At 44.0% G+C, this 25186-nt stretch overlaps 1 protein-coding gene across 6 annotated transcripts in view; it reads left to right on the forward strand.

Moving 5' to 3' along the window:
• The window catches only part of FMNL2 (formin like 2), a 332804-nt gene that overhangs the window by 296095 nt on the left and 11523 nt on the right, over nucleotides 1-25186 (forward strand). For 5 of the 6 annotated variants that reach the window (XM_047772630.1, XM_047772627.1, XM_047772631.1 and 2 more), the window contains 12 exons: nucleotides 866-976; nucleotides 4007-4156; nucleotides 6850-6951; nucleotides 8633-8945; nucleotides 9270-9482; nucleotides 15624-15748; nucleotides 16369-16571; nucleotides 18208-18442; nucleotides 19575-19643; nucleotides 19760-19840; nucleotides 21659-21788; nucleotides 24237-24400. In XM_047772630.1, the coding sequence (XP_047628586.1) occupies nucleotides 866-976; nucleotides 4007-4156; nucleotides 6850-6951; nucleotides 8633-8945; nucleotides 9270-9482; nucleotides 15624-15748; nucleotides 16369-16571; nucleotides 18208-18442; nucleotides 19575-19643; nucleotides 19760-19840; nucleotides 21659-21788; nucleotides 24237-24400 (1896 nt within the window). The remainder of the gene's footprint in view (nucleotides 1-865; nucleotides 977-4006; nucleotides 4157-6849; nucleotides 6952-8632; nucleotides 8946-9269; nucleotides 9483-15623; nucleotides 15749-16368; nucleotides 16572-18207; nucleotides 18443-19574; nucleotides 19644-19759; nucleotides 19841-21658; nucleotides 21789-24236; nucleotides 24401-25186) is intronic. The other variant, XM_047772632.1, reaches the window with a different exon arrangement.

Here is a 25186-nt window from a genome sequence, read left to right on the forward strand (position 1 = left end):
CTTTTTTCATGTAGCCTAGTGTTTTCAAGTTCATCCATGTTGTAGCATGTGTCAGTATTTCATTCATTTTTATTGTTGAACAGTATTCCGCTACATGGATATATCACCTTTCTTAATCCATCATTTCATGTGCATTGGGGTTTTCCTCCCACTTTTTGGTTATTTTGATACTATGAACATTTGTGTACAAATTTTCCTGTGGACCTGTGTTTCCATTTCTCTTGGATATTTTCCTAGGAGTAGGGTTGCCGGGTCACATGGTGACTCTGAATAACATTTTGAGGAACTGTCAAGCTTTTCAGAGTGGCTGCTTTATATCCCCACTGGCAGTATGAATGAGGCTCCAGTTTGTCTACATCCTTGCCAACACTTGTTATTGTCTTTCTTTTTGATTATAGCATCTTAGTGAATGTGAAGTAGTAGTATGTTATTGTGGTACCTCTATAAGTTTCGATTTTTTTTTAGCCCCCCCCCTGCCCCTTTTTTTTTAACAGCCGCACCTGCAGAGTGTAGAAGTTCCTGGGCTAGGCCTATGCTACAGCCATGGCAATGCCAGATCTGAGCTGCATCTGTGACCTATGCCACAGCTTTCAGCAATGCCAGATCCTTAAACCACTGAGTGAGGCCAGAAATTGAACCCACATCCTCACAGAGACAAAATTAGGTCCTTAGTCCTCTGAGCCACAAGGGGAACTTCGACTTTTGAATTTGTAAAAGTTATAAAATATTTTTACAGTCCCAGCAAAATGAAAGAAAAGGAAATTGGTAAATGAGCTTAGATTGTGAAATTTCAAAGTACATGCCTAAGATTCAACTGAGAAAACAAGTTTTGAGCCCATCTAACCTGTTGGCAATTGCTTTTCAGGTGGCCTCTATGCAGTTTATTAATATTGTAGTGCATTCAGTAGAAGACATGAATTTCAGAGTTCACCTCCAGTACGAATTTACCAAGTTGGGCCTGGATGAATACTTGGATGTAAGTATAGATGTAACCTTTGGTTCCACTATGAGATTTGACTTATTGCCTACCCTCAAAGATGCACTTCCGTAATGACCAAAGAATGCTTAGAGCTCTAGGCAGTCAGATGCTATAGTGCTAGTTTAAAAAAAAAAAAAAACAAAAAACAATCTGAGTGATGCAATCTGCCAGAAAAGCTGGATTCTTGCAGACTTCCTGGGACCACACAGTGTCCTCTGCCAGCAGCCATTTAGTCCTGGAGTCAGATAACCTCTTGTGGCCTTGCTGCAGCTTTCCTCTGCTTTTGAGCTCCATCTGGGTCAAGTCTTGCTGCACCCTTCATCCGGGCTGTTGGGCAACGTGCATTCTTGGTTACTCTTGGGACTCCATCTGGTCAGGGAAAGTCAAACCAAGACTGCCAAGGAGTGATGAATAAATGCTTAGAGCATCAAAAAATAATAATAATAATAATAATGAGGAAACAGACACTAGAGGCTTCCTCATGTTGCTGTTAAATTCTGTTTAAAGCGTTTGTGGCTTTAGAAATTCTACTTTTGAGTCCTTGGGACTGGGTTGGTCTGAAGTTTCTCTTTCTCTCACTCCCTTGTGGAAGTGCTCAGCCAGTTCACTGAAATTCTTTGGCTAAGAAACAAAGTTGATGTGATTATCATAAATGGACTTAAGTAGCTTTGTGCACCCAGGATGTACCCTTGACTCTTGAGCAGTTTTTCCTTGTAAAAGAATGATCCACTCGCTCTGTGTAGGCCAGTGGCTACAGCTCCAATTAGACCCCTAGCCTGGGAACCTCCATATGCTATGGGAGCGGCCCTAGAAATGGCAAAAAGACAATCAATCAATCAATCAGTCACAATAAAATAATTATTAAAAAAATGATCCACTTGAGTTTGAAAGACCACTTGTGATAGGTCGAGAGTTGTGGACCTCATTTCAAGGCTGTTTCTAGCTACGAAGAAAATAGAAGTACTTCCCTCTCCAGAGTTCACCTGCCCATCTTTGAGTGAAGCCAGGGAATTACATAGACTGTACTCTCCATTTATTGCAAAGTGGAGTCATGGAGTTGGTTACTCTTGAACTCATGGCCTTGTTTATCAGACCAGCTGGGCCGCCCTTAGGGTAGACTGGCCTAATGTTGTCTAAAGACTCTGCTCAGGTAGAGCCATGATAGATTTCCATTGAAAAGCTTTGTCTGAATTGCTCTCCTGTTTAAAGACCCACCAATATCTTAGACAGAATGTTGGATTCAAAAGCTTTTTCCTGCTTTGAAATCAAGGTTTGTCTATCCCATTTCTCCACATGCTCGGAGTAGCAGTATTTGAATAAAAATGGGGGGTATTATCCCAAATGATATTTTGGGTTCAGGTTTGTGATGGCTACGCAGAGCTCATTTCATTTCAGGGACCAGGACACCATGACAAGTAGTAACATCAGTGCCTGTTACTTCATTGTGGATCTTGTGAAATGTCCTGTTAAAGCATTCATTTTCTTTTCTAGACTTTGCCCTTTTTCAGAAATCTTTTTTGGTTCTGACTCATAAACTGAGATGGAACATACTCTCTTCAAGAGGGCTAAGATGGAGAATTCTAGATAAGACATAGGAGAAAATCTGTTCTCCTCAGAATTTATTTGTAGAGCAGAATGCCTCTTAAAAAGTTTAAGATTTCCCCCCCAAATTTTGTATTTCTTTAACTTCCTGGTCTGTTGGTTCTGAACTTTAATAGATAGAAATGGTTCAAAGAAGAATATGAGCATATAATACGTAAACGGTTCGTTAATTTCCTTTTTTTTTTTTTTGTCTTTTGTCTTTTGTCTTTTTAGGGCCTCACCTGCGACATATGGATGTTCCTTCCCAGTCTAGGGGTCTAATCGGAGCTGTTGCTGCCAACTTAGGCCATAGCAACGCCAGATCCGAGCCGTGTCTGCTACCTGCACCACAGCTCACTGCGATGCTAGAACCTTAACCCACTGAGCAAGACCAGGGATTGAATCCACAACCTCATGGTTCCTAATCAGATTCGTTTCTGCTGCGCCACAATGGAAACTCCTAGTTCGTTACTTTTCAAAAACTCATCCTCGCAAGTCACCACTGATTTGTTCAGAAAATGTTTATTGGCTTCATCCCTGTGCCAGATATTCTAGCCATTCATCTGCTCCCAGGGGAAAGCCATGATGTAACATTATTTGTAAGAAAGATTGACTGACTGACTGACTTGAGCTAGTTGACTTCCTTTGAGATGCCTGGCCCTAGAATGGGGTAAAGGGTCCTGACTGGGTTTGGGGAAGCCTGAGCTCATATTGGGGCAGTGTCGTAGCTAAGTAATTACGGAGGGGTAGGTTTTAGCAGTTAGTGCTGAAATAAGCCCCCAAGGCTGATGTACGCTGTCAGTGTCCACTCCACCTCCCACACACCCCTCACCCCCAAATGGAACTACCATCACTACCCAAGCAAAATACCACCCATTCTGATCTCTTCTACCACACAGATACTCTCAAGTTTTATATTGCTCGTGACTCTGTTCCCTCTTGATTTTTCTATTGTCTTGATTTCACCTGCATCAGAAGTGTTTTAGGGAGTTCCCGTTGTGGCTCAGCGCAAACAAATCTGACTAGCATCCATGAGGACGCAGGTTTGATCCCTGGCCTTGCTCAGTGGGTTATGGATCCGGTGTTGCTGTGAACTGTGGTATAGGCCAGTGGCTATAGCTCCGATTCGACTCATAGTCTGGGAACCTCCATATGCAGTGGGTACGGTCCCCCAAAAAAGACAAAAAAAAACTGTTTTAGGTTGGAATATATCTGCCTGGGAGTATATCTACAGGAAGGATTGGGGGGAAATGTGTGTATATTTGGGATATCAGAAAGTAATCTGATGGTACTCTCATAGGTGGTTACTCTAGAGCTCTCTTAAGGAGGATGAGATATAAAACCCTCTCTTGGAAGGAACAAACAAAAATACATAGGCTGTTGGGTAATTGTGTTCTGTTTCTACAGCTATGCTAACAGCACCGTCTCTTATGTTTTGATTTTTAGAAGCTGAAGCACACTGAGAGTGACAAGCTGCAGGTCCAGATTCAGGCTTACCTGGACAACGTGTTTGATGTGGGTGCTCTGCTGGAAGATGCTGAAACCAAGAATGCAGCTTTGGAGAGGGTGGAGGAGCTGGAAGAAAACATCTCTCATGTAACTACTTCTCAGAGAAACAAACATTGCTAACTTTTCAACTAGGTGCAAAACAGAATAAATGTTAGCTTTTGTGGCAGTGAAGGAAGGGACTTGAAGTATAGGAATGAGCTGCAACTTGAGCTCAGGAACAATCAGAAATGATTCTGGCATTATCATGCTCTGTCATATGTAACTAGACATAGTTCTCAGTGCTACACTGCAGAATCTGTTAATCCATTCCAAAAGCAATAGTTTGCATCCGTTAACCCCAAGCTCTCAATCCATCCCACTCCCTCCCCGCTCCTGCCCCCGGGCAACCACAAGTCTATTCTCCAAGTCCATGATTTTCTTTTCTGTGGAAAGGTTCATTTGTGCTGTGTATTAGGCTTTTTTTGTAGTTTACTGAAAAGTGAAATACAAACTTACCACATTAAAAAAAAAAAGAAAAGAAACCATTCTGGGCTCTTTCAAAGAAGGCAAATGTGTTATTAAAAGTAGGTAGAACCCATTGCTTTGCCTTAATTTGCTGCTCAGTTTCTGCTGTGTCCAGATTTCCTGGCCATCTTAGTTATAAGCATAGGAGGGTTAAAAGATTGGCATTCCGTGGGGCAAATGCAATTCAAATATGTCAGTTTGGTGAAGAAGTTTCTTCTGGAGTTCCCATTGCAGCTCAGTGGAAACAGATCTGACTAGCATCCATGAGGAAGCAAATTTGATTCTTGGCCTTGCTCATTGGGTTGCTGTGAGCTGTGGTGTAGGTCGCAGACACGGCTCGGATCTGGCATTGCTGTGCCTGTGGCGTAAGTCGGCAGCTACAGCTTCAATTCAACCCCTAGCCTGGAAACCTCTGTATGCCCCAGGTGTTGCCCTAAAAAGTCCAAAAAAATAAAAAGAAGAAGTTTCTTCTGAGTGTGAGTCATCTTGTACCAAATGCGTCCACACAAGCTGTGGACGGGCTGAGCTAGTGTTGTCAGGATATAAGTTTTCACTTTCCTGCCTCATGGGTACCCAATTTCTAAATTCTTCTCAACAATAAGCATTTTCAAGGAAATCAACAAGTTTTTCCATATATCCTCTTTTAACAAGTGTCTTCTTAGTGTAACAAATAGGAATATGGTGCTTCTTAAAAAGGCAAACATCATGAGGGCCAAATTCTTTTACTGACTTCTGATTGGACATGTCCTTGACTGTGAAATGAATGTCTCTTCTTGAGGGGATGTGGCTTTCCTCTTTGAATTGTCCATTTATTTTTCTCCGCATTTTCCTAGTTAGGAGTGTTTCTTGTGGGAGTTCCCATTGTGGCTCAATTGATTAAGAACCTGACATAATGTCCCTGAGGGTGCAGATTCGTTCCCTGCCCTTGCTCAGTGGGTTAAGGATCTGGCATTGCCACAAGCTGCAGTGTAGGTTGCAGATATGGCTCAGATCTCACGTTGCTGTGGTGTAGGCCTGCAGCTGCAGCTCCAATTCAACCTGGGAACTTCCATGTGCTGCAGGTGCAGTCATTAAAAAAACAAAAAACAAAAAAGAGTATTACTTCTGCTTGTGATTCTTCTTCCCCTTTCCCATCACTCTGAAAAGGGGCATCCTTATGGCTTATGGTCAAGCCCATTTGCCAACACCCCTCCCTCCGTAAGTATTGTGGTGACCTAGTTGTCACTTGCTTAGGAAAAGCATTTACTCTTCCTTTTTTTCTCTTTGTCTCTTCCCTTAAAATAGTTATATTATATTCTGAACCTGAGTGGTGTAAACCTGCATTCTTACTCCCCTTCTTGGCTCCCTGATTTTTATTTATTTATTTATTTATTTTTGTCTTTTGAGGGCCACACCCGTGGCATATGGAGGTTCACAGGCTAGGGGTCTAAGTGGAGCTGTAGCCACCTGCCTGTGCCACAGCCACAGCATTGCCAGATCCGAGCCGCGTCTGCCACTTACACCACAGCTCATGGCAATGCCAGATCCCCAACCCACTGAGCAAGGCCAGGGATCCAACCCGCAACCTCATGGTTCCTAGTCAGATTCATTTCCTCTGTGCCATGAGGAACTCCCCAGATTTTCTTTTACATGGAATCTTCTCAGTGAGATGTAAGAAATCAGAAGTCAATTTCAGAGTCTTACACAAAAAGTAACTGTCTCTATGGCTCACCCCGTCTTTCTCTGAAGCCTCAGCTGACATCGCATGACTGTACTTAGATAACCTGCTGTTAGAGCAGCCATCTGTTTATTTGAACTGCCCCTCCAAAATGACTTTTATTGTTTACGTAGTTGGGGACAAAACAAGCAGTAGTGTTTTTTTCAACTGGTGACTTGTAATAACAAAACCAAGTTTTCTGGGTCAACGCTTTTCAAAAGCTCTTGCCAAATGGTCTTTCTCAAGGAGGGAAAGGTGACTCGTCCTTGTCTCTCACCTACTGTTCTCTGCTCTTGCCAGCCCTGCAGAAATGTGAAAGACAGACTGTGTATGTCTGAGTGCTAAGGAGCAGACGTATGGGTTTTTTTTTTTTAGGATCCCTTAGAAAATAAATTCCTGTTAGAAACAAGTTATGTGTTCAGAACCATCTTGTATATAGCAGCATTTTCAGACAACTTGGGGATCAGAGGCAGGATTCCGATGCGCCCCTAGTGGTCTCTGAGCTACACTTTCTGAAAGCCAAGGACCTCATCAGAATGCTCCTGTATGGTGACACGTCTTCCCTTTCAAAACTTTACAGTTATCTGAAAAACTGCAAGACACAGAGAATGAAGCCATGTCTAAGATCGTGGAACTGGAAAAGCAGCTCATGCAGCGGAATAAGGAGCTGGATGTTGTGCGAGTAAGTTTGATGGCAGCCGCCCCAGATGTGTATTATGGGGAACGTGCTCCAGGTTGAGCCTGTAGCACATAGAACATGGAACACGTCCCTGTCGGAGGAGTGCATGGATGCAGCATACTTACTGGAACCATTTCAGAGGGGAAGCTCAAGTGAAAAGTACACAGTTAGGCTGTGTCTTCACATGTTTATGCAATCAAATGCTGGGGGGTCAGAACTTCCTTATCTCAGGTTTGGGGAGCAACAATATTTTTGCATCTGGAGGAGTCTGTGTGGATTCTCTGGATCACCCAGTTGGTTGGAAATGAAAGCACAGCATAGATTTAATTCGTGCCCTTTATTTATTTTTATTAAGACTTGGACTTCTTCATATTGCTTTGCTTTGCTTCTGCTTGAAACCAGATTTGGTGGTTGCCTTGGAAACGGTGAAATCACAACACAGGCGTGATCTACTGGCATTCACCAAAAAAAAGAAAGAGAGAGAGAGCGCGCGAGCAGAAAGCAAAACCAATCCATTTTATTATCAGATAATCCCAGTTGTTTTGCTTGGCCTTAGCATTGTTTTACCTTATGGGTCAGGTATTTATGGAGTGCCATCCGTGTGCCTGGAATTGTACAGCACATCAAAACATTAAAATAAATGCCTGTAGGGCTTTTAGGCAAATGGCTTTTGCCTTTACACCACTGTTAACGATATGGCATATTTTATGCGATGGTTATCATGTCTATGTGTGTTGCTTGATGTTCTGACAGGTCCTACAGTTAACTCTAGGACTTTTATTTTCTGGCACGCCATGGAGACAGAATTCTAGCATATGGACTTAATTCAAGTTCAGACTCTCAGATTATTAATACTAGGCAGGGTGTGAAGAATGTTTCCCTGCCTGCTGGAGGTTTGTGGTGAGAGATCACGTGCATAAGGCCCAGCTAGTGAGTGCCACAAACCCTAGCCCTGGAACTCTGTGCGCCCCTTATAAAAAGGAACCCAGACAGCCTTTGAATTGAAAATTGTAACTTCTTTGTTTTCTGCTAAGACACTAGACAGAAATAAGTAATTAGTGGAGGGAAGCATTGGCCTGTTTTATTAACCAGAGGGAAACTGTTACAACAGTTGCGCTCCTGAGCTTGCTCTCCTTGAAGGCCACAGAATCCACTCAACACAGTCAGCCCCTCTTACTCATGAGTGGATTATTCCGATTTGCAGATTTTTAATCCCATTCTGACTTCTATGCAAATCTGACTGAGGGACCTTTTGTCTGCTGTGAGTGGGTACGGGTCTAGGAGTTACAAGCGAATTTTAATAACAGTGAAAGGAAAACATGCTGTGCCACCAGAATACCCTCAGGAGATTCTAGAGTCAGCTGTAAAATTATTTGGGGGTCATCTCTGCCCTGTTCCTCTTCACCTGCAGGGAAAATTGACTTACCAGCATTTATTAATGGAAAGAACTGGGTTAACAGTAACAATTGCTAGAATGTATCACATGCATTAACAGGGTACAGTTGATAACAAATGGGACTTCATAGATACTAGCTGTGTTCCACAGAGTTCCTATATATGTATAAAGTATACTTTTCCTTTTTGAGAGGAGAGTAATTTTCATTATCTTCAGTTTGCCAATCTAATGGTAAATGGGCATGAAGGTCATGTGAAGACAAAGTCTTGACCACGGGCTCTTTTGCAGGAAATCTACAAAGATGCAAATACCCAGGTTCATACATTAAGGAAAATGGTCAAAGAGAAAGAAGAAGCCATTCAAAGACAGTCTACCCTGGAAAAAAAGATTCATGAGCTGGAGAAACAAGGGACCATTAAAATTCAAAAGAAGGGGGATGGGGACATTGCCATACTGCCGGTCGTGGCTTCTGGCACGCTGCCCACAGGGTCCGAAGTGGCAGTGGGTAACTTTGTGGGACCAGTGTCAGGGGCTGCCTCCTCAGGACCCTTGCCTCCTCCTCCCCCACCGCTACCTCTGTCGTCAGACGCTCCTGAAGCAGGTAAGAAGCCTTGGCAGGAGAACTGAGGTCACATTGAGGTATTTGTGTTTCTTCTTTTACCCACTATAGGTTTATGTCCTTTGTCTGCATGTTCTTTCACTTGCTGATTTTAAGAACTTTTTACTTTTGAAGATTATATATCACCATTTCACATATGTTCTGAAATACTCCTCATTTTGTCACTGAAGACATTTTGTAATCTTTGGAAAAAACCTTTTGTCCTTTTCATCGTTTTGTTTTCAGATGCTTTATGTACACATGCCATATTGCAGGGAAAACTTTTCCACTATTTTCAAAGTCAATTTGTTTCTTTTCTTTTGCTAGTGCAAAATGGTCCAGTAACACCGCCCATGCCTCCACCCCCTCCGCCTCCACCCCCACCCCCGCCTCCCCCACCCCCTCCACCCCCTCCACCTCTGCCGGGTCCTGCAGCTGACACTGTGCCCGCTCCTCCTTTACCACCTCCCCCTCCTCCCTCTGCACCCCCGCTGCCCGGGACGTCTTCACCCACAGTGGTTTTCAACTCAGGATTAGCAGGTAAGAGCACGCAATTAAGACCCAGATACTTGAGTTCCCATTGTGGTTCAATGGATAACGAACCTGACTAGTGTCCATGAGGACCCAGGTTTGATCCCTGGCCTCATTCAGTGGGTTGAGGATCTGGCGTTACATGTATTGTAATGTAGGTTGCAGATGAGGCTTGGATCCCGCATTGCTGTGGCTGTGGTATAGGCCAGCAGCTACAGTTCTGATTCCATCCCTCGCCTGGGAACCTCCATATGCCACAGGTGCAACCCTAAAATTAAAAAAAAAAAAAAAAGACCCAGATGCTAATACAAATGCATATCTGTCTTGCCTCTGGAGAGTTAAAGCCATTCTTTCCAAGTCCAGGTCTCTTGCAAAATCAGATGTATCTCCTCTTAACATAGCTACATACCTGCTGATGTAGCTGGTAAAGGGGAAATTGTCACACACAGGAGGCATTTTTCTCTTAGTAGCCTTTGTCACTCTCTCCCTATCGAGAAGCTGTGATCTCACATCGTTTTCTCACCTTTTCTCTCTCCACCTAGAGAAGGGAAGAGAGGTTACCTTCTTTAGGGATCAGTGCATTTCCATGGGTTCAGCAAACATGATAGTCCAAGCTCTGACACGGCATGCTTCTGGTGCTTCTGGCTCTTTTCTTTGAAGGTATTTTCGACAGCATCTGTAAAGGGGGGAAATGCCTTTCTGTGTAATTGCCTGCTGTAGGCTCCCAGGCATTTCTTGTGAGCATTTGAGGACATCACAGTTCACCATAGAGGAATTAAGCTTCAAAGGAAAGTGTTGCCAACAGCAGCGTCTTCTTGCCTTGAAATACTTCCAGATAATGCATGTGGTCTTCCTGCTGTCCGGGACAGAATGCAGCATCACTGCTTCCTCACCATAAATACAACGGGGTGGAGGTGGGCGAGAGGGAAAGAGTTACTCTAATGCCTGGAAATACATGTTGTTCTTTTTGACTCATGGAAATGAATTTTTACTGTTTTCTAAAATACTGCAAGCCATTTTCCCAGTCACAGAGCATTTCCCTGGCATTTGGAATTGCTCTGAGCTGTGCCGAGCTGTCCCTGTGACATCAGATAATTCTGCCTCCTCACCCATTTCAGTCCTTTTGTGAGGTCTCTGATTCCTGATGAAACACTACTCTACTAATCTCCATTTCCAAGGCTGCAATAGTTTCCAGAGCCTTTTGTCCAAAATCTAAACAACGGTCTTAAGCTGTAAAAGATTTCCCAGGCTCCATCCCTTAGACCATCTGTCCTGTCAGCATCTTTACCAGACCGTCCTTAGGACTAGTTCATCTCTTTTTGACGCCTGTAAGCCTCCATCACACATTTGTCGCACATCACATCCGAGGTGTTTACTTCCACCCCAACTCCTATAAAACTGTCAAAGGAGGTGCCTGTTCAAAGTCATGTTGGCAGTAAACCAGTGACTTATTTCCCCTTTCAAGGTCTCCCTTGCCTGTCACTTTCTCTTAGAAATGTTACTGTTTCTGAAGGACAAAAGTTAAAGGAGCGTCATCATGGGACTGTTGGATTTTGAAGTGTAGACTAACAGAAAACCTCTTAAGGAGCCCCAGGAGGCTGTTCCATCAACATGCTGTTTTTAGTGACAGGGTATGAAAGCTTGTCATTGTCATGTGCACCTGGGCCCACTGATGAGGCTTTTCCTTGGAGCTCCCCAAGAGCACTCTCTGCTCGATGTGGCTGCTATGGTGTCTCCTTTGGTGCTGCTGCTTTTCTCCTTTTCTCTCTGGCAAAACTTCCATTTACCTGAACTCCAGTTCAGGTCTCAGAACTGCCATGGGGCAGCAGAGAGCCAAGAGGCTGAGATATGTGGGTCCAGGGCTCCCTTTTGAATGAATCTTGTCCTCTCCTGGGTTCTTCACATTACTTAATCTTTGAAATTTGTCAGCTGTCTTGATTGCCTCAGTTTTTGTGTAGAGCTCTCTGCTCAGCTGCTCGTTGACTGCTACCTACACTGTGGCTACATCTGGAAGTTGTCCTTTCCTGTCTTACACAGTTTGAAGGACTGTACGTGGAATTGAAAAAAAAAAAAAGCATCCATTAAACAATGACAGGATATTCTGTTTTACAAGACGTAAGGATTATAAGATCCTGGTGAGTCTTTGATAGTTTGAGATGAGGCAGTTTCTACAAGGCCTTTAATCTCTTTTCATTACTCATCTTTAATTTGGCCGTTAATACTTAGTAGTTGTTGCCCATTCTGTGCGATGTTTAGCCAATGTGTTCAGTGACACCCTCTCTCTGGAACCAAGGGGCCAGAAAGAATCAGGATCTCTCGGAGTTCCAATTGTGGCTCATTGGTAACGAACCCAACTAGTATCCATGAAGACACAGGTTCGATCCCTGGCCTCACTCAGTGGGTTAAGGATACGGTGTTGCCGTGAGCCATGGTGTAGGTCACAGAGATGGCTTAGATCTGGCGTTTGCTGTGGCTCGGATGTAAGCCGGCAGCTACAGCTCCGATTTGACTCCCAGCCTGGGAACTTCCATATGCTGTGGATACGGCCCTAAAAAGACAACAAGAAAAAGAAAAAAAAAAAAAAGGAAAAGAATCAGTACGTCTCCATGAACCCAAGAGACAGTTGAGATGATATGCTTAGGGCTTCCAAGAAGCCGGAAACCTGTGATATTGTGAGGCTCCTGGATTCACAGGCAACAAAGATGTCTTATCTCTTCCCCAGGCAATCAGCAGGTGTGTTCAGGGGACCAAGAGGAGGCCTCCTACATTCATCTTGTTGACTTTTCTTTGCATTTCCTAGTGTGAAATGTGCATCTGAAGTGTAAGGTGTACCTCCTAGAGTCTGGGTTAGATCTGTCTGGTTCCTGTTTGCCAGGCCAGGTCATTGATGACAGACCGCTGGGTCGTCTGCAGCCTTTTACTGTCTCTTTGGAAGACTGTGCTTTGGAACTTCATGATGAGCATTTGGACTATCAGCTGATTGATTTTCATTAAAAAAAAAAAAAAAATTGTAGGAGTTCCTGTCGTGGCACAGTGGTTAACGAATCCGACTAGGAACCATGAGGTTGTGGGTTTGGTCCCTGCCCTTGCTCAGTGGGTTAACAATCCGGCATTGCCGTGAGCTGTGGTGTAGGTTACAGACGCGGCTCGGATCCCGCCTTGCTGTGGCTCTGGCATAGGCCGGTGGCTACGGCTCTGACTTGACCCCTAGCCTGGGAACCTCAATATGCCACTGGAGCGGCCCAAGAAATAGCAAAAAGACAAAAAAAAAAAAAGTTTATCTCTTAAGGAATACCTAGCACAGGTCAATATGGCCCTTTGGGACCCCCAGAAGGAAATCATATTTCTCCTGTTTCTACAAAAATTTTTTTAAACAAAAATAGTAAAGTCATCTGACAGGCCTGGGTGGACATGAAGGTTTGGCTCTGTGCTTCTCTGTAAAATATGTTCCAGTGCATGGAATTTTCTGCTGAGAGTGTATAAACTGCTAAGAGGCTGGACTCTAACCATATCTAATATTTTTTTTGCATTTTCTTTGTTCTTTCTGCTTCCACAAAAGACGGGCCAATCAAGCTTTTCTGTAGGTTGCTCCTCCCTGAGTGTGTCGCGTGTCTGCCATGTGTTCCTGTGGGTCACATTGTGCTGTGACATCTCCACCTCATCTCCCATTGAGCCATCGCGTTTGCTCTGTTGTCTGCAGGAGGCTTGGTGCTGGCTCCCTGCCGTTAGGCCAGGGTTGCCCACACACTGGTTGTAGTTGAACCTATAGAAGAGATCATGGCCCTTTAAGCAGACATTCTGCATGTGATGTGCTCCTTTGTCCCTGAGCAAAGGAATATTTTTTCTTTTAGTTTAATTTTGATAGTTGGATCTAAGGCCTCAAATCTAGAAGGATTTTAGATTTATTCTGAACAAGAAAGAAGAGCTCCTTTCTGGAACAAGGGAAACTCCTGGGAGTGGCCTTTCTAGGCCCCTCCCAGTGGTGCCCAGCCCTCCCCACCGAATACCCACCCAGCCACCCACATAGAGCCACTTCCTGTCACCTGGACACTGGGAACATGGCGTATATCATGGTTGCCTGTAGACCCCCACTCCCGCTAACCCACCCAGCTCCCCGGGGTGAGCACAGCCTTTCCAAAGAGAACGTTCTTGCCTGTGTTCTCATCTCAGGCTTATTCCTAATCTTGCTCAGAGAGTTGAGGGTAGGGTGACTGCAGGTGGAGTGACTCATAGAGGGTGTCCTGAGGCCTGTGTTGTCTACAGAGGGATACTGGAGCCAAGTGGTGCTGACCTGTCACCTCAGGTTAGGAAAAGAAGGTGCCCCTAACTTCGCTGAAGTGCCAGACTAAAGGACGGTCAGAGCCTTTGTCCCATTGAGGACATGGGTTTTCCTGGGCAGTGTAGACAGAGATGGAGTGTGGTGAGAAATCTGCCACTCCTGGGTAGTGGGGACCAAGGTGTCATAGTTGGTGGTAGAAGGGCTGGTTCGGCAAGAGCTGTGTTTCTGTGTTCCTGCATGCTTTTGTGTGGATTTGGCAGGTGACATTTCTGCTGTTTATATGGCCTGCATAACTCTGGAGGAACGAGAGGCATTGTCTCAGTCCCCTTTTTTCAGTGCGGCAGGCAGCCAGGGAAAAGCCCAGTGGTATCCTACTTGGATTTTGTCCTGTGCTGAATTTCTTCTCCCTCCCTTCCCAAATAATGTGGCCATCCCGAGATGGACTTCAGAAAGTGAATATTTAGAGTTCTCATCGTGGTTCAGCAATAAAGAACCTGACTGGTATCCTTAAGGACATGGGTTCAATCCCTGGCCTCACTCAGTGGATTAAGGATCCCCCGTTGCTGTGGCTGTGGTTTAGGCCAACAGCTACAGCTCCGATTTAACTCCTAGCCTGGGAACTTCCATGTGCTGCAGGTGTGGCCCTAAAAAGACCAAAAAAAAAAAAGAATGTTTATAGCTGATTAGTTTAGGAAGACTTCTTTGTGGTGTGTCATTAAGTAATGGAACTTTTAATAGATTGCCCTTTTTAGCTCATTTTCCCAGAGTAAGAGGAGCTGGTGCTCCTCTACTCCATCCCCTCAAAGATGGAGCCCTTCCTCCCTAGTAAGAGGTTTTCAGTATTTCTAATGGGTTCATTAATACCTTCTAGTCACACCTGGCTGACTCTTGGGGCGAAGCTGCTCTTCAAAAAGAGGGGAGGGGTCTGTGGCCCTTCTCAGAAAAGCAATACAAACCCAGATTTCTGAGTACTCCTTTTATCTTCTTAAATATTTTCTATTAGGGCCGTTTGTGGCTCTTAGTCTATTTAAATAAGTCAGCAGCCAGTATAATCCCTATCATCGAAATCGTCCACAGGAATGTATCACTTTGGCTGAAAGTTAGCCTTCTTGACATTACATTCCTGGTGGTTTAGGCAGACACTGTTTTCAGTCTCTGATCATCTTCTAAGAATTGTTTGGAAATATGTGTTCTAGAACCAGGAATTGAGAATATCAAAACTCACTCATGTTCACCAGTATCAGACTGAGTCACAGAGTATTTGCCCTCTCTGCTAATAACATGGAAAATAATTTCTGCTCCCTTGTCTTAAGTTTTGTCCTGACACTGACTATATTTCAGCAATTCAGTTGCCTACATTAAAAAAATAAATAAAGGGAGTTCCCGTCGTGACTCAACAGAAATGAACCCAACTAGAATCCATGAGAACATGGATTCAATCCCTGGCCTCTCTCAGTGGGCTAAGGATCCAGTGTTGCCTTGAGCTGTGATGTGGGTCGCAGACATGGCTCAGATCCTGCATTGCTGTGGCTGTGGTGTAGGCTGGCAGCTATAGCTTTGATTAGACCCCTAGCCTGGGAACTTCCATATGCCGTGGGTGCAGCCCTAAAAAAACAAAATTAAAAAATAAAAATAAAAAATAAATGAATAAATAAAAGCAACCCCCCCTGGCTCTTAGGCAGTTTTAACACACTGTTGTATCAGTCAACCAAGTGATGACCTCAGGTTGCTGTGGTCAAAGCCTTGTGTGATGTTTTCCATGTTTACATACACCTGGCCATGTCTTCCTCCAGTGTTAGAGTGTCATCTGCAAGGACTGTTAATTGAGGGTCTTGGTGGAATCTTAATTTCATCCTCTCTGACCTCTGTAGCTGTGAAAATTAAGAAGCCAATCAAGACGAAATTCAGAATGCCAGTCTTTAACTGGGTTGCCCTGAAGCCAAATCAGATCAATGGCACAGTCTTCAACGAAATTGATGACGAGCGAATTCTGGAGGTATCTTTCTCATTGGTTAGAAACAAGGGTCTCTCCCTGTGCAGCAAAGCCAGAATGGGCACTCTGTTAGCCCAAAAGTCTCAGCAATAAAAGCTAGTGTTTTAAGTGCCTTGATATAAAGAATACAATTGGATGCTATTTTGTAAGGTGGTTCTATGTTTAAAAAGTTAAAATGGAATAGTTTTGAATATCTTCACCGTCAAAAAAAAAAAACCACATCTGGTGCAATCTATGCCCTTAATTTATTAAAACAATTAAAAAAAAAAAAAAACCCTGTATTGAACTATAGGTGAAAAAGGACTCAAGAATCACACCCTCTAACTGGATAGATGGTTAGTTTTAGTCTGTGGTGGCCTTCCCTACAAGCCAGCAATTGAAAGGTAGTTGAATTGGATGGGTGGAATCAGTTGTCTGGTTCAGGCATTTTTGTCTGTTTATATGTGGCATGAGTCACACAGCTCTGACACAAATAGGGAAATAGAGCAAGCCACAGCCAAAGACAAGTACTTAGTAGGGAAAGTAACTTCTCTGATGCCTAGGAAACTATCTAAAGGGTGGCTTCCTGACTTCTTTTGCAAGTATAGTCTAACTTGCCTGTTTCATTCCTTTCCCTTCCCCAGGATTTAAATGTAGATGAATTTGAGGAAATATTTAAGACAAAAGCCCAAGGTCCTGCCATTGATCTTTCTTCAAGCAAACAGAAGATAACACAGAAGGGATCAAACAAAGTGACGTTACTAGAAGCAAATAGGGCCAAGAATCTTGCCATAACTTTGAGGAAAGCTGGAAAGACCGCCGATGAGATCTGTAAAGCAATTCATGTGTAAGTTCAGGACATTCTGGAAGGTTGTATCATTGTAAATTTAGGATAAAAATGGTAATGCTGAAGAGGTGGACCAGAAATGATCCTCGGGGTGCTGTATTAGAATGAGTAATTAATTGTTTTAGAAGAATAACAACTGCATCGTGACATCATTTATTATCTCTGTCTGCTGTCTTATATATGCCTGCAGTCACACTTACATAAAAGGAAAGTTGAGAGAAGTATTGCAGATGCTTTTAAAAGGGAGAAAATGTCAGTTTTCTATGGAACATCTGAATTTTATCCAGACTTGTTGAGTACAAATTTGATGGCATTTGTGGAATGATACAGTTCAATGCCAGATGCAAATATGATACAGATGCATATTTTAATTCATAACAGTAGGAATGTGGTTCTTGTTGCTCCTTAGCACTTTCAGGACATTGTAAACCAAGTTTATTTCTTTTTTTTATCCTTGAACTGAAGAGAAGGTGGTAGTCTTTTTTACTCTTCGATTTAGAAGAATCTTCCTACCCTTCTTGTGGTTGTGGTGACTCTCAAAAATAAGGATGTTATTAGATGTTTTAGGAACTAATTCATCATTAATTGATATTTCATACATTTCGATCAGAGATTCTTAGAGGAGTAAGTGACAGTGAGAAATCATTCGTTCCAGTTTCATGTCCTCAGCCAGGATCATGATCCAGTCATTTAGTGCATCCTATAGTCTGTTCTGATTTCTGATATTGAAACCTGATATACATCTTGTTTTTTAATGTTTATATATCTTGTCATGATGATTAAGTATAATTCTATTGTTTTGCTGAACAAAGCTTGTCCAGAGAAGAAAATAGAGGTTGAAGCAAATATTTCTTTTGTTCGGATTGCACATACATGCACAAAGACCTATCCCTTCAAGGGATGCATGCATTTAAGTCAGAACATTCATATGGTGCAAGCATTTGAATGCATATTGGTTTTTTTTTAATTTAATGGCTGCACCTGTGGCATATGGAAGTTCCTGGGCCAAGGATTGAATTTGAGCCGCAGCTGCAACTTACACCACAGCTACATCAGTGCCAGATCCGTTAACCTCCTTTGTTTAGCCGGGATCAAACCCGTGCTTCTTCAACGACCTGAGCAGCTGCAGTTGGATTCTTAACCCACTGCTCCACAGCATGAATTTCAAGGTGCATATTTTGTAAAGAAAAAATATTCCAGACTAAATGGTGTAGTTGAAATAGTTTGTTTTACAGAGTTCATCAGATATTCCATAATTGTGTGTAATATTAAATTTCCTTAATGAGTAGTACTTCACATGCATAAAAAAGGCATGTCCTTGAACCACTTAACCACCAGATACTTCAGCCTTCCTTTTGCTTCTTTCTTCCTGCTGTCATTTACTATTGCTTTCTAGAGGCCTAGAGCTATACTATTAGCCTAAAAACTGAGCGTGGCAGGTGTGAGAAAGTCCAGGTTTCCAGGAAGGATGAACGAAGGTGCTTGGTGCAGAGTCAGGAGCTAGCACTGAAGGGCATCTTCACATCTGTAGACATCATCTCATCAACTAGGTGGTGCATGAGCTGGACCGGATGGAGGTGTGGTTGAAAGGGGAGGAGATTCTCTCTGATACTGACATGCGTACTGCTGTCTTCAGATTTGACCTGAAGACGTTGCCTGTAGACTTTGTAGAATGTTTGATGCGGTTCTTGCCAACTGAGAATGAGGTGAAAGTGTTGCGGCTCTATGAGCGGGAGAGGAAGCCCGTGGAGAACTTGTCGGATGAAGACCGGTTCATGATGCAGTTCAGTAAAATTGAGAGGCTCATGCAGAAGATGACCATCATGGCCTTCATCGGGAACTTTGCCGAAAGCATCCAGATGCTGACTCCTGTGAGTGGACCAACTCTGGCAAGGGAGGGGGTCCAAAGGGATAGAATTTTTTTTGTCTTGAGTTCCTCTCAGATGGCAGGTAACATTATGAGTGTTACAGACTCCTTTCCAGAAATTTATAGATGGCATTTTTATTCTTGCCATCTCTTTCACATAGTGTATGCCAGATAAACCTGAAAACAGTGAAATTTCCATGTTGCATGTTGCCCGTCTCTCTAGAGAATGTCATTTCTCATGTCTACAAATGTTCTCTGCATTTCAAAGGACACTTGACTACAGAGAAGAAGGAAAATCATTTTCTCAGATTCAGTCCCCTCCTAGAGGTACCAGTCCTCTGGCTGGGTTGGCAAGACTGAAAATGTGTGACTTTACTTCTAAAAACGATCTCGTAGAGTGAAAAGGCTTTTGGACTTTGATTGGAAGCATGAAATTTGTCTCAAGAATCTTTTTCCTTGAAAGCTGTTTCCAGGACACGTGGTGATGCGGAAGTAATAGCCAACCCTCTCTCGTTCCTCTGTGTTCACCTGGTAGTCCTAAATAGTTCTTCCCAAGGAATGTCCCAAGTGGTTCTTTCCGAGTTCTTTCCAGGTCTACTTTGAAATAAACGATTGTTAATTACTGATTTTAGTAGCATGTCTGTCCAAGACATGTTCTGAGAACTTCTGCACAGTGATTATATTTCTTTGGTATTTTGTTTTGTTTTCATTCTTGGCCAGCTCCATTGATTTAAAAATATGAATTGTATTGCATGATTAGAGACAGTGGGCAGGGAACTGGGTTCTGCCAGAAGACATTGCTGACTCCTAACTCTTGAGTCTCATTGCTGACAGATTTTACGATAAGCTAGTTCATCTTTGTTTTGTTTTGTTTTTTTAAGCTAGTTCTGATAACACTTCTTATTTCAAATACTTTGAAATGAGCTTGCATATATAATGCCATAGTTAAGACCTAGTAGGACAACTTAAATAGGTTATGCTTAGGAAAAATAGAATCTCAGCATTAAGGCTATAAGGTCTAAAGGGAGGCCTATTTTCTTCTGTGTTAATTTTTAATTTTCAATTAGAGTTTCCCATTTTTAACATGTCTTTTTTTTTTTTTTCCCTCCCCTTCCTGTCCTTTGACTGGAATCTAGCAACTGCACTCAATTATAGCAGCATCCGTTTCTATAAAGTCATCCCAAAAACTCAAGAAAATTCTGGAGGCAAGTGAAGTTTTCCTCATATACATGCGTGGAAGAGCTGACTCGTCAGCTGCCTCCCTGAGCCTGGGAGTGCCTATGATGCTGAACTGAGAGGCTTCTCTTTTCTCTCTCTGCAGATCATCTTGGCCCTTGGAAACTATATGAATAGCAGTAAACGAGGAGCAGTTTATGGATTTAAACTTCAGAGTTTAGATCTGGTGAGTGGGCTAAAAGAAATACAAGAGTTGTATGAGGCACAGAACAGCTGGCAAAGATTAAGTCCTGGGGCAGAGAGAGTTTGCTCTGGGAGGTGAGGGTGGGATATTCCGGTGAAGATTGTCTGCTAGTGGGAGGAGCAGTTGGTACAAATTTTTGGGAACACTGTTTGGCAGCAAGCACTTAGAACCTTAAAAGTGCTCATACTCAGAGTTCCCGTTGTGGCGCAGTAGAAACAAATTCAACTAGGAACCATGAGGTTGTAGGTTTGATCCCTGGCCTCGCTCAGTGGGTTAAGGATCCGACGTTGCTGTGAGCTGTGGTGTACGTTGCAGACGTGGCTCAGATCTGGCATTGCTGTGACTCTGGCGTTGGCCAGCGGCTACAGCTCTGATTAGACCCCTAGCCTGGGAACCTCCATATGCTGCAGGTGTGGCCCTAAAAAGACAAAACAAAACAAACAAAAAAAAGCTTATAATCTTTGACCCAATATTTCCATCTCTAAGAATCTTTTCCTCAGGAGTCTGAATTATGGATGCTATCTTTCATTTCTAATTTGCAAGCAGTTAGCAACAATATAAATATTCAACATCTGGGGAAATGATTAAATAATGGTTAATATAGCAAACTGTTCTTCAGCTGTTAGAATATTTGTGATGAATTCTCCAAGGAATAGGTGATGTTGTGGTTAGGAAAGAAAGCAGAGTGTAAATTGCCTGTATGGTTTTATTTTAATTAAAATATGGAGAAAAAAACTGAATAGAAGTAGGTTAAGATATTAACAGAGAGGAGTTTCTTTGTGGCTCTGTGGGTTGAAAACCCAACACAGGAAGTTCCTGTTGTGTCTCAGTGGTAACCAACCCAACTAGTATCCATGAGGATGTGGGTTCGATCCCTGGGCTCGCTCGGTGGATTAAGGATCCACTGTTGCTGTGAGCTGTGGTGTAGGTTGCAGACATGGCTCATATCCTGTGTTGCTGTGGTGCGTAGACTGGCAGCTGCAGTTCCTATTCAATCCCTAGCCTAGAAACTTCCATATGGTGTGGATGTGGCCGTTAAAAACAAACTGGATTAACATAAAGGTTGAATGGAATTAAGGAGTTTTTTCAAACCGCTGCTTTATACTTTTCTGTATTTAAAATATTTTCTTTTTCCCTGAGCGCAAAAGGGTGCTCTGCTTTTCAGAGTCACCTGACTTAATATGAACAGGAACAGAGAAAATGCTGCATGGACCCCTGTTCCTAAGCTACATCTGTTAACTTGGCTTCCCTGGGAGCAGGTCGCACAGCAGTTGAGTCCCCAGCAGTGGGGAGATGTGGTTAAAATAGAGTGTTGAATTAGTCACAGTTCTGTCCCCCAGAACCCATGGTCCCTTAAGCACATCTGCTTTGCCTTGGGGAATCAGAGGGGCTGAGCGGGATGTGAAAACTATGGCATCAGAGCCCTGCTGGGAGGGGTGCACCTGTGCACACCTGCTGCCTCCACCCTCACTCCTGCCCTGGCCATCACTTGGGAGAGCACTGGAACTGGAGTTTTCTTTCTTGTAAGCGGGGAGGTGGGAAAGCAGCTGGGGGCTGGAGGGCTCATGTGAGGAGAGGTGTAGGAACAGCCCTGGTACATAAGGTTGAGCATGTTCCCTGGTCAGGAAGTCCTCTTGTCACTCGATAATCACTGGGCTGGTTCACCCGAGAGCGATCTGACTCTCCTGTAGGAATGTTTTTTTGTCCCCTTGGGGCACCTGTGCGCAGGTATTCATTCTCATCATCATCATTCACTCTCCCCTCATCTTGTGCTCTAACCTGTGTTCCTTTGGCTTTCAGCTCCTAGATACAAAGTCAACAGACCGAAAGCAGACACTGTTGCACTATATATCCAACGTTGTCAAAGAAAAATACCATCAAGTGTCGCTCTTTTATAATGAGCTTCATTATGTGGAGAAGGCTGCTGCAGGTACTTGACTTCAGCTGTTAACGTTACTCTGGGGTTTGGAGGCCTTGACTCATGGGGGGACCATTCCCTGCTTAGATGACCCCCATCAGAACCCCTCCATAGGAGTTCCTGTTGTGGTGCAGTGGAAATGAATCCAACTCATATCCATGAGAATGTGGGTTCAATCCCTGGCCTCAATCAGTGGGTCAGGATCCGGTGTTGCTGTGAGCTGTGGTGTAGTTTGCAGACATGGCTCAGATCCTGCGTTGCTGTGGCTGAGGCGTAGGCTGGCAGCTGTAGCTCCGATTTGACCCCTAGCCTGGGAACTTCCATATGCTGGGGGTACAGACCTAAAAAAAAAAGAACCCCTCTGTAAAGGCAAAACTTAAACATCAGAGGCTCTGAGCTGATGGCATTGCCCCCTCCTGGGAGCCATATAGTCATAGATGTGAGGGTGACCTCAGTGTCCTCTTTGTAAAGATCCAGGTCTTTGGGCCTCGTGCACCTTCCCTCTTCATCTGTTGCCCTTATTATTCGGTTGCTGTCATTTGAAATAAGAGAATGAGAATCTGAGACCCACCCCCCAACACGCACTCTAATTAGATTTTGTGCTGTCCCAGTTTCTCAGGTGTGACAGTTCTAAACATTTTGCTTTTAGCCCGAGCACAAGTTAAATTACCAATACCTCTTGGTTGTTACTTTCCTATGACAGTTATGCATCTTCTCATTTAAATCATCAGTGAATCTGCGATAGTTGGGCTGTACTGGGTAATAGTATTCTTATGTTACAGATGAGAAAACTGACATTTAATATGTTAAATGCCTTTCCCCAGAGTCACATGGGTAGAAGGTGATAGTAACAGAACTCAAACCCAGGTCATCTTCTCATATGGTGTGTTGTCTAGTGTACCATGTCCTCTCAAAAGAATATTAGGCTAGAAAAGGAACAAGACGCAGGTCAACCTTGGAGTTGGTTACATGCTGTGATTCTCAAATTATGATCTTGAACCATGATCAGCAAAAGTGGTTTTTATAGATTCATATTCCTGAGACCTCCCCTAGACTTAGTGAATTGAATCTTTGAGGCCAAGACATTCTCTGACTTTTCAAAGTAAATGGCTGCTGCTTCTGTGTTCTTATTCAGGAGAACTCCACACAACCCTCTTATATAAGTCATAATTTTTTTTTTTTTTAGAGCCACACCCAAGACATCTGGATGTGTCCCAGGCTAGGGGTTGAATTGGAGCTGCAGCTGCCAGCCCAAGCCATAGCCTTGCCAGATCCAACCCGTGTCTGTGACCTACACCACAGCTCACGGCAATGCCAGATCTTAACCCACTGAGCAAGGCCAGGGATCGAACCTACAACCTCGTGGTTCCTAGTCAGATTCGTTAACCACTGAGCCACGTTGGGAACTCCTTTAGCAACTTTTCTAATCAAGAAAAAAAAGTTTAAAAAAACTCAAGTAGCACATTTTCGTGTGGCCCAAATGAGATTCCCCAAAAGGGTTATTTCAAAAAAATCAGGATGGAAATGGGAAGATTGAGGTGCTCTCCGGCTGACTTGTCTTCTGTCTCTGGGGCCCAGGTGACCAGGTGATATGGATTCCTTATCCTTTCGCCCATTTATTCACTCACTCCTTTGTTTATCCAGTGGACCCTTTGGAGTTCCTGCTGTGTACTTGGCACTGGCCTAAGCACTGAAGAGTCAAAGATGAATAACACAGTGTGGGTCTCGTGAGGGAAAAACATGCCTCATTGGTCCGTAATTCTTCCATGTGCAGAGCTGAATCAGGCAGTGGGGAGTGGAGATGGGGCGCAGACCTCCTGTAGGCAGCCACGGGACTAAATGGAAAGGTTCATGCTAATAATCTCTTCATAAGCACGGAAGGGTTGTTGAGTGAGAAGAAGCTGTCCAAGGTTGCTTTGCATCCTAGCAGCCAATACAACTGAACTTCAGCAGGTAAAATGTGCCCCCTGGTGGAGAGCCACAGAAATGCAGGAGGGTTCACAGTGTCAGGTAGAGGATGAGCACTTGAGCCTGTCACAGTTAAGGAACTTCTGAGCCTACAGGCCAGCCAACTGGTTACCATCCCCTGAGAGAAATGGGATAGTTGGAAACAAGCGCAGGATTTGGGGTCCACGGTTGTTCTCTGAACCCCATCTCTGCCGCCTCTCAGCTGTGTGACCTAGGACAGGCCACGCCACATCTTTGTGCCGCTTTTCCTCATTGGCAGCAGGGGCTAATAGGGCAAATGAATTCGTGCCTATTGGGACTAACTTCCATGCTTGATAGTGAGCTTCGAGTAAATGATTCCTTTTTAAGGCCCTCTGCACTGAAGGCTGGAGACTGGATGTAAGGCTCTTAGCTGACCCTAGGAACCCACTGAGAACTCACTTTGTCAGCCAGGCCCATGGTGGCACTGCCTTCCCCTGTTAAAGTCCCAGGCCATTGCTTTCTCTACTTCAGTCTCCCTTGAGAATGTTTTGCTGGACGTCAAGGAGCTGCAGAGGGGTATGGACCTGACCAAGAGAGAGTACACCATGCATGACCACAACACGCTGCTCAAAGAGTTCATCTTCAACAATGAAGGGAAGCTGAAGAAGCTGCAGGACGATGCCAAGATCGCACAGGTGGGTATCTGTGCCCCTTGATGCCCAGCCAGGAGGGATTGGATCCCTGACGCCACCTGGGGCATTGGCCCTGGCTTTGAGGGAGAATTGCCCCCTGTCTGCTGAGGGTTGATTTCTTAAGCAGCTGTTATTATTTAGGACCAAGGGGTTTTTCTGAAATTGGTACCTGGAGATGCCCTTGTCCTGCTCATTGTCCTCTTCTCATTTGGGATCTTCACCCTCCTCTCTTGAGGCCCTCCCCGTCCCCTCCCCTTCCCCTCCTAGGCTGCCTCTATGTAGGTCCTGTATTCCCTACAACCAACACGAGTCAGGCCTCTGCTCAGGGTTCCCAGGGTGTTGGGTTTCTGTAGGACTTTGAACTCCTACACTATACTGGGGGTCAAGTGTATGCACTTGAGAAGCAGCCAGAATAGACTGCACACCATCAGTAGAAGGGAAGGCAGAGTTGTTGGAAATCAACAGATGCAGTGGGGTGGCTCCCTCATGAGGCTGGCTGTCTTATCCCGGGAGGCTTCAAGCAGAGACTTGTGTGTCTCTACTGTGGGGCTACTGTCAAGGGCGCTGAAGCGGTGAGCTGGGATCAGAATGCTGAGATCCCCGTCTAACCTTGCTGGTTTTAAAGAGACCTGCATGGCCTTAGGAAATTCCTGAAAGGAGTAGTTCTTTGCTTACGTAAGTATGTGTAGAAGTGCAGGAGGTCCTAGAGATGGATTCCTAAACTGCATCACACTACATTCTTCCTGTTGCCTATGTCCAGGGTTTGGGAGGAAACCCAGGCTGTAGAGA

Source organism: Phacochoerus africanus, chromosome 3 (assembly GCF_016906955.1).
Source record: "Phacochoerus africanus isolate WHEZ1 chromosome 3, ROS_Pafr_v1, whole genome shotgun sequence".
NCBI lineage: Eukaryota > Metazoa > Chordata > Mammalia > Artiodactyla > Suidae > Phacochoerus > Phacochoerus africanus.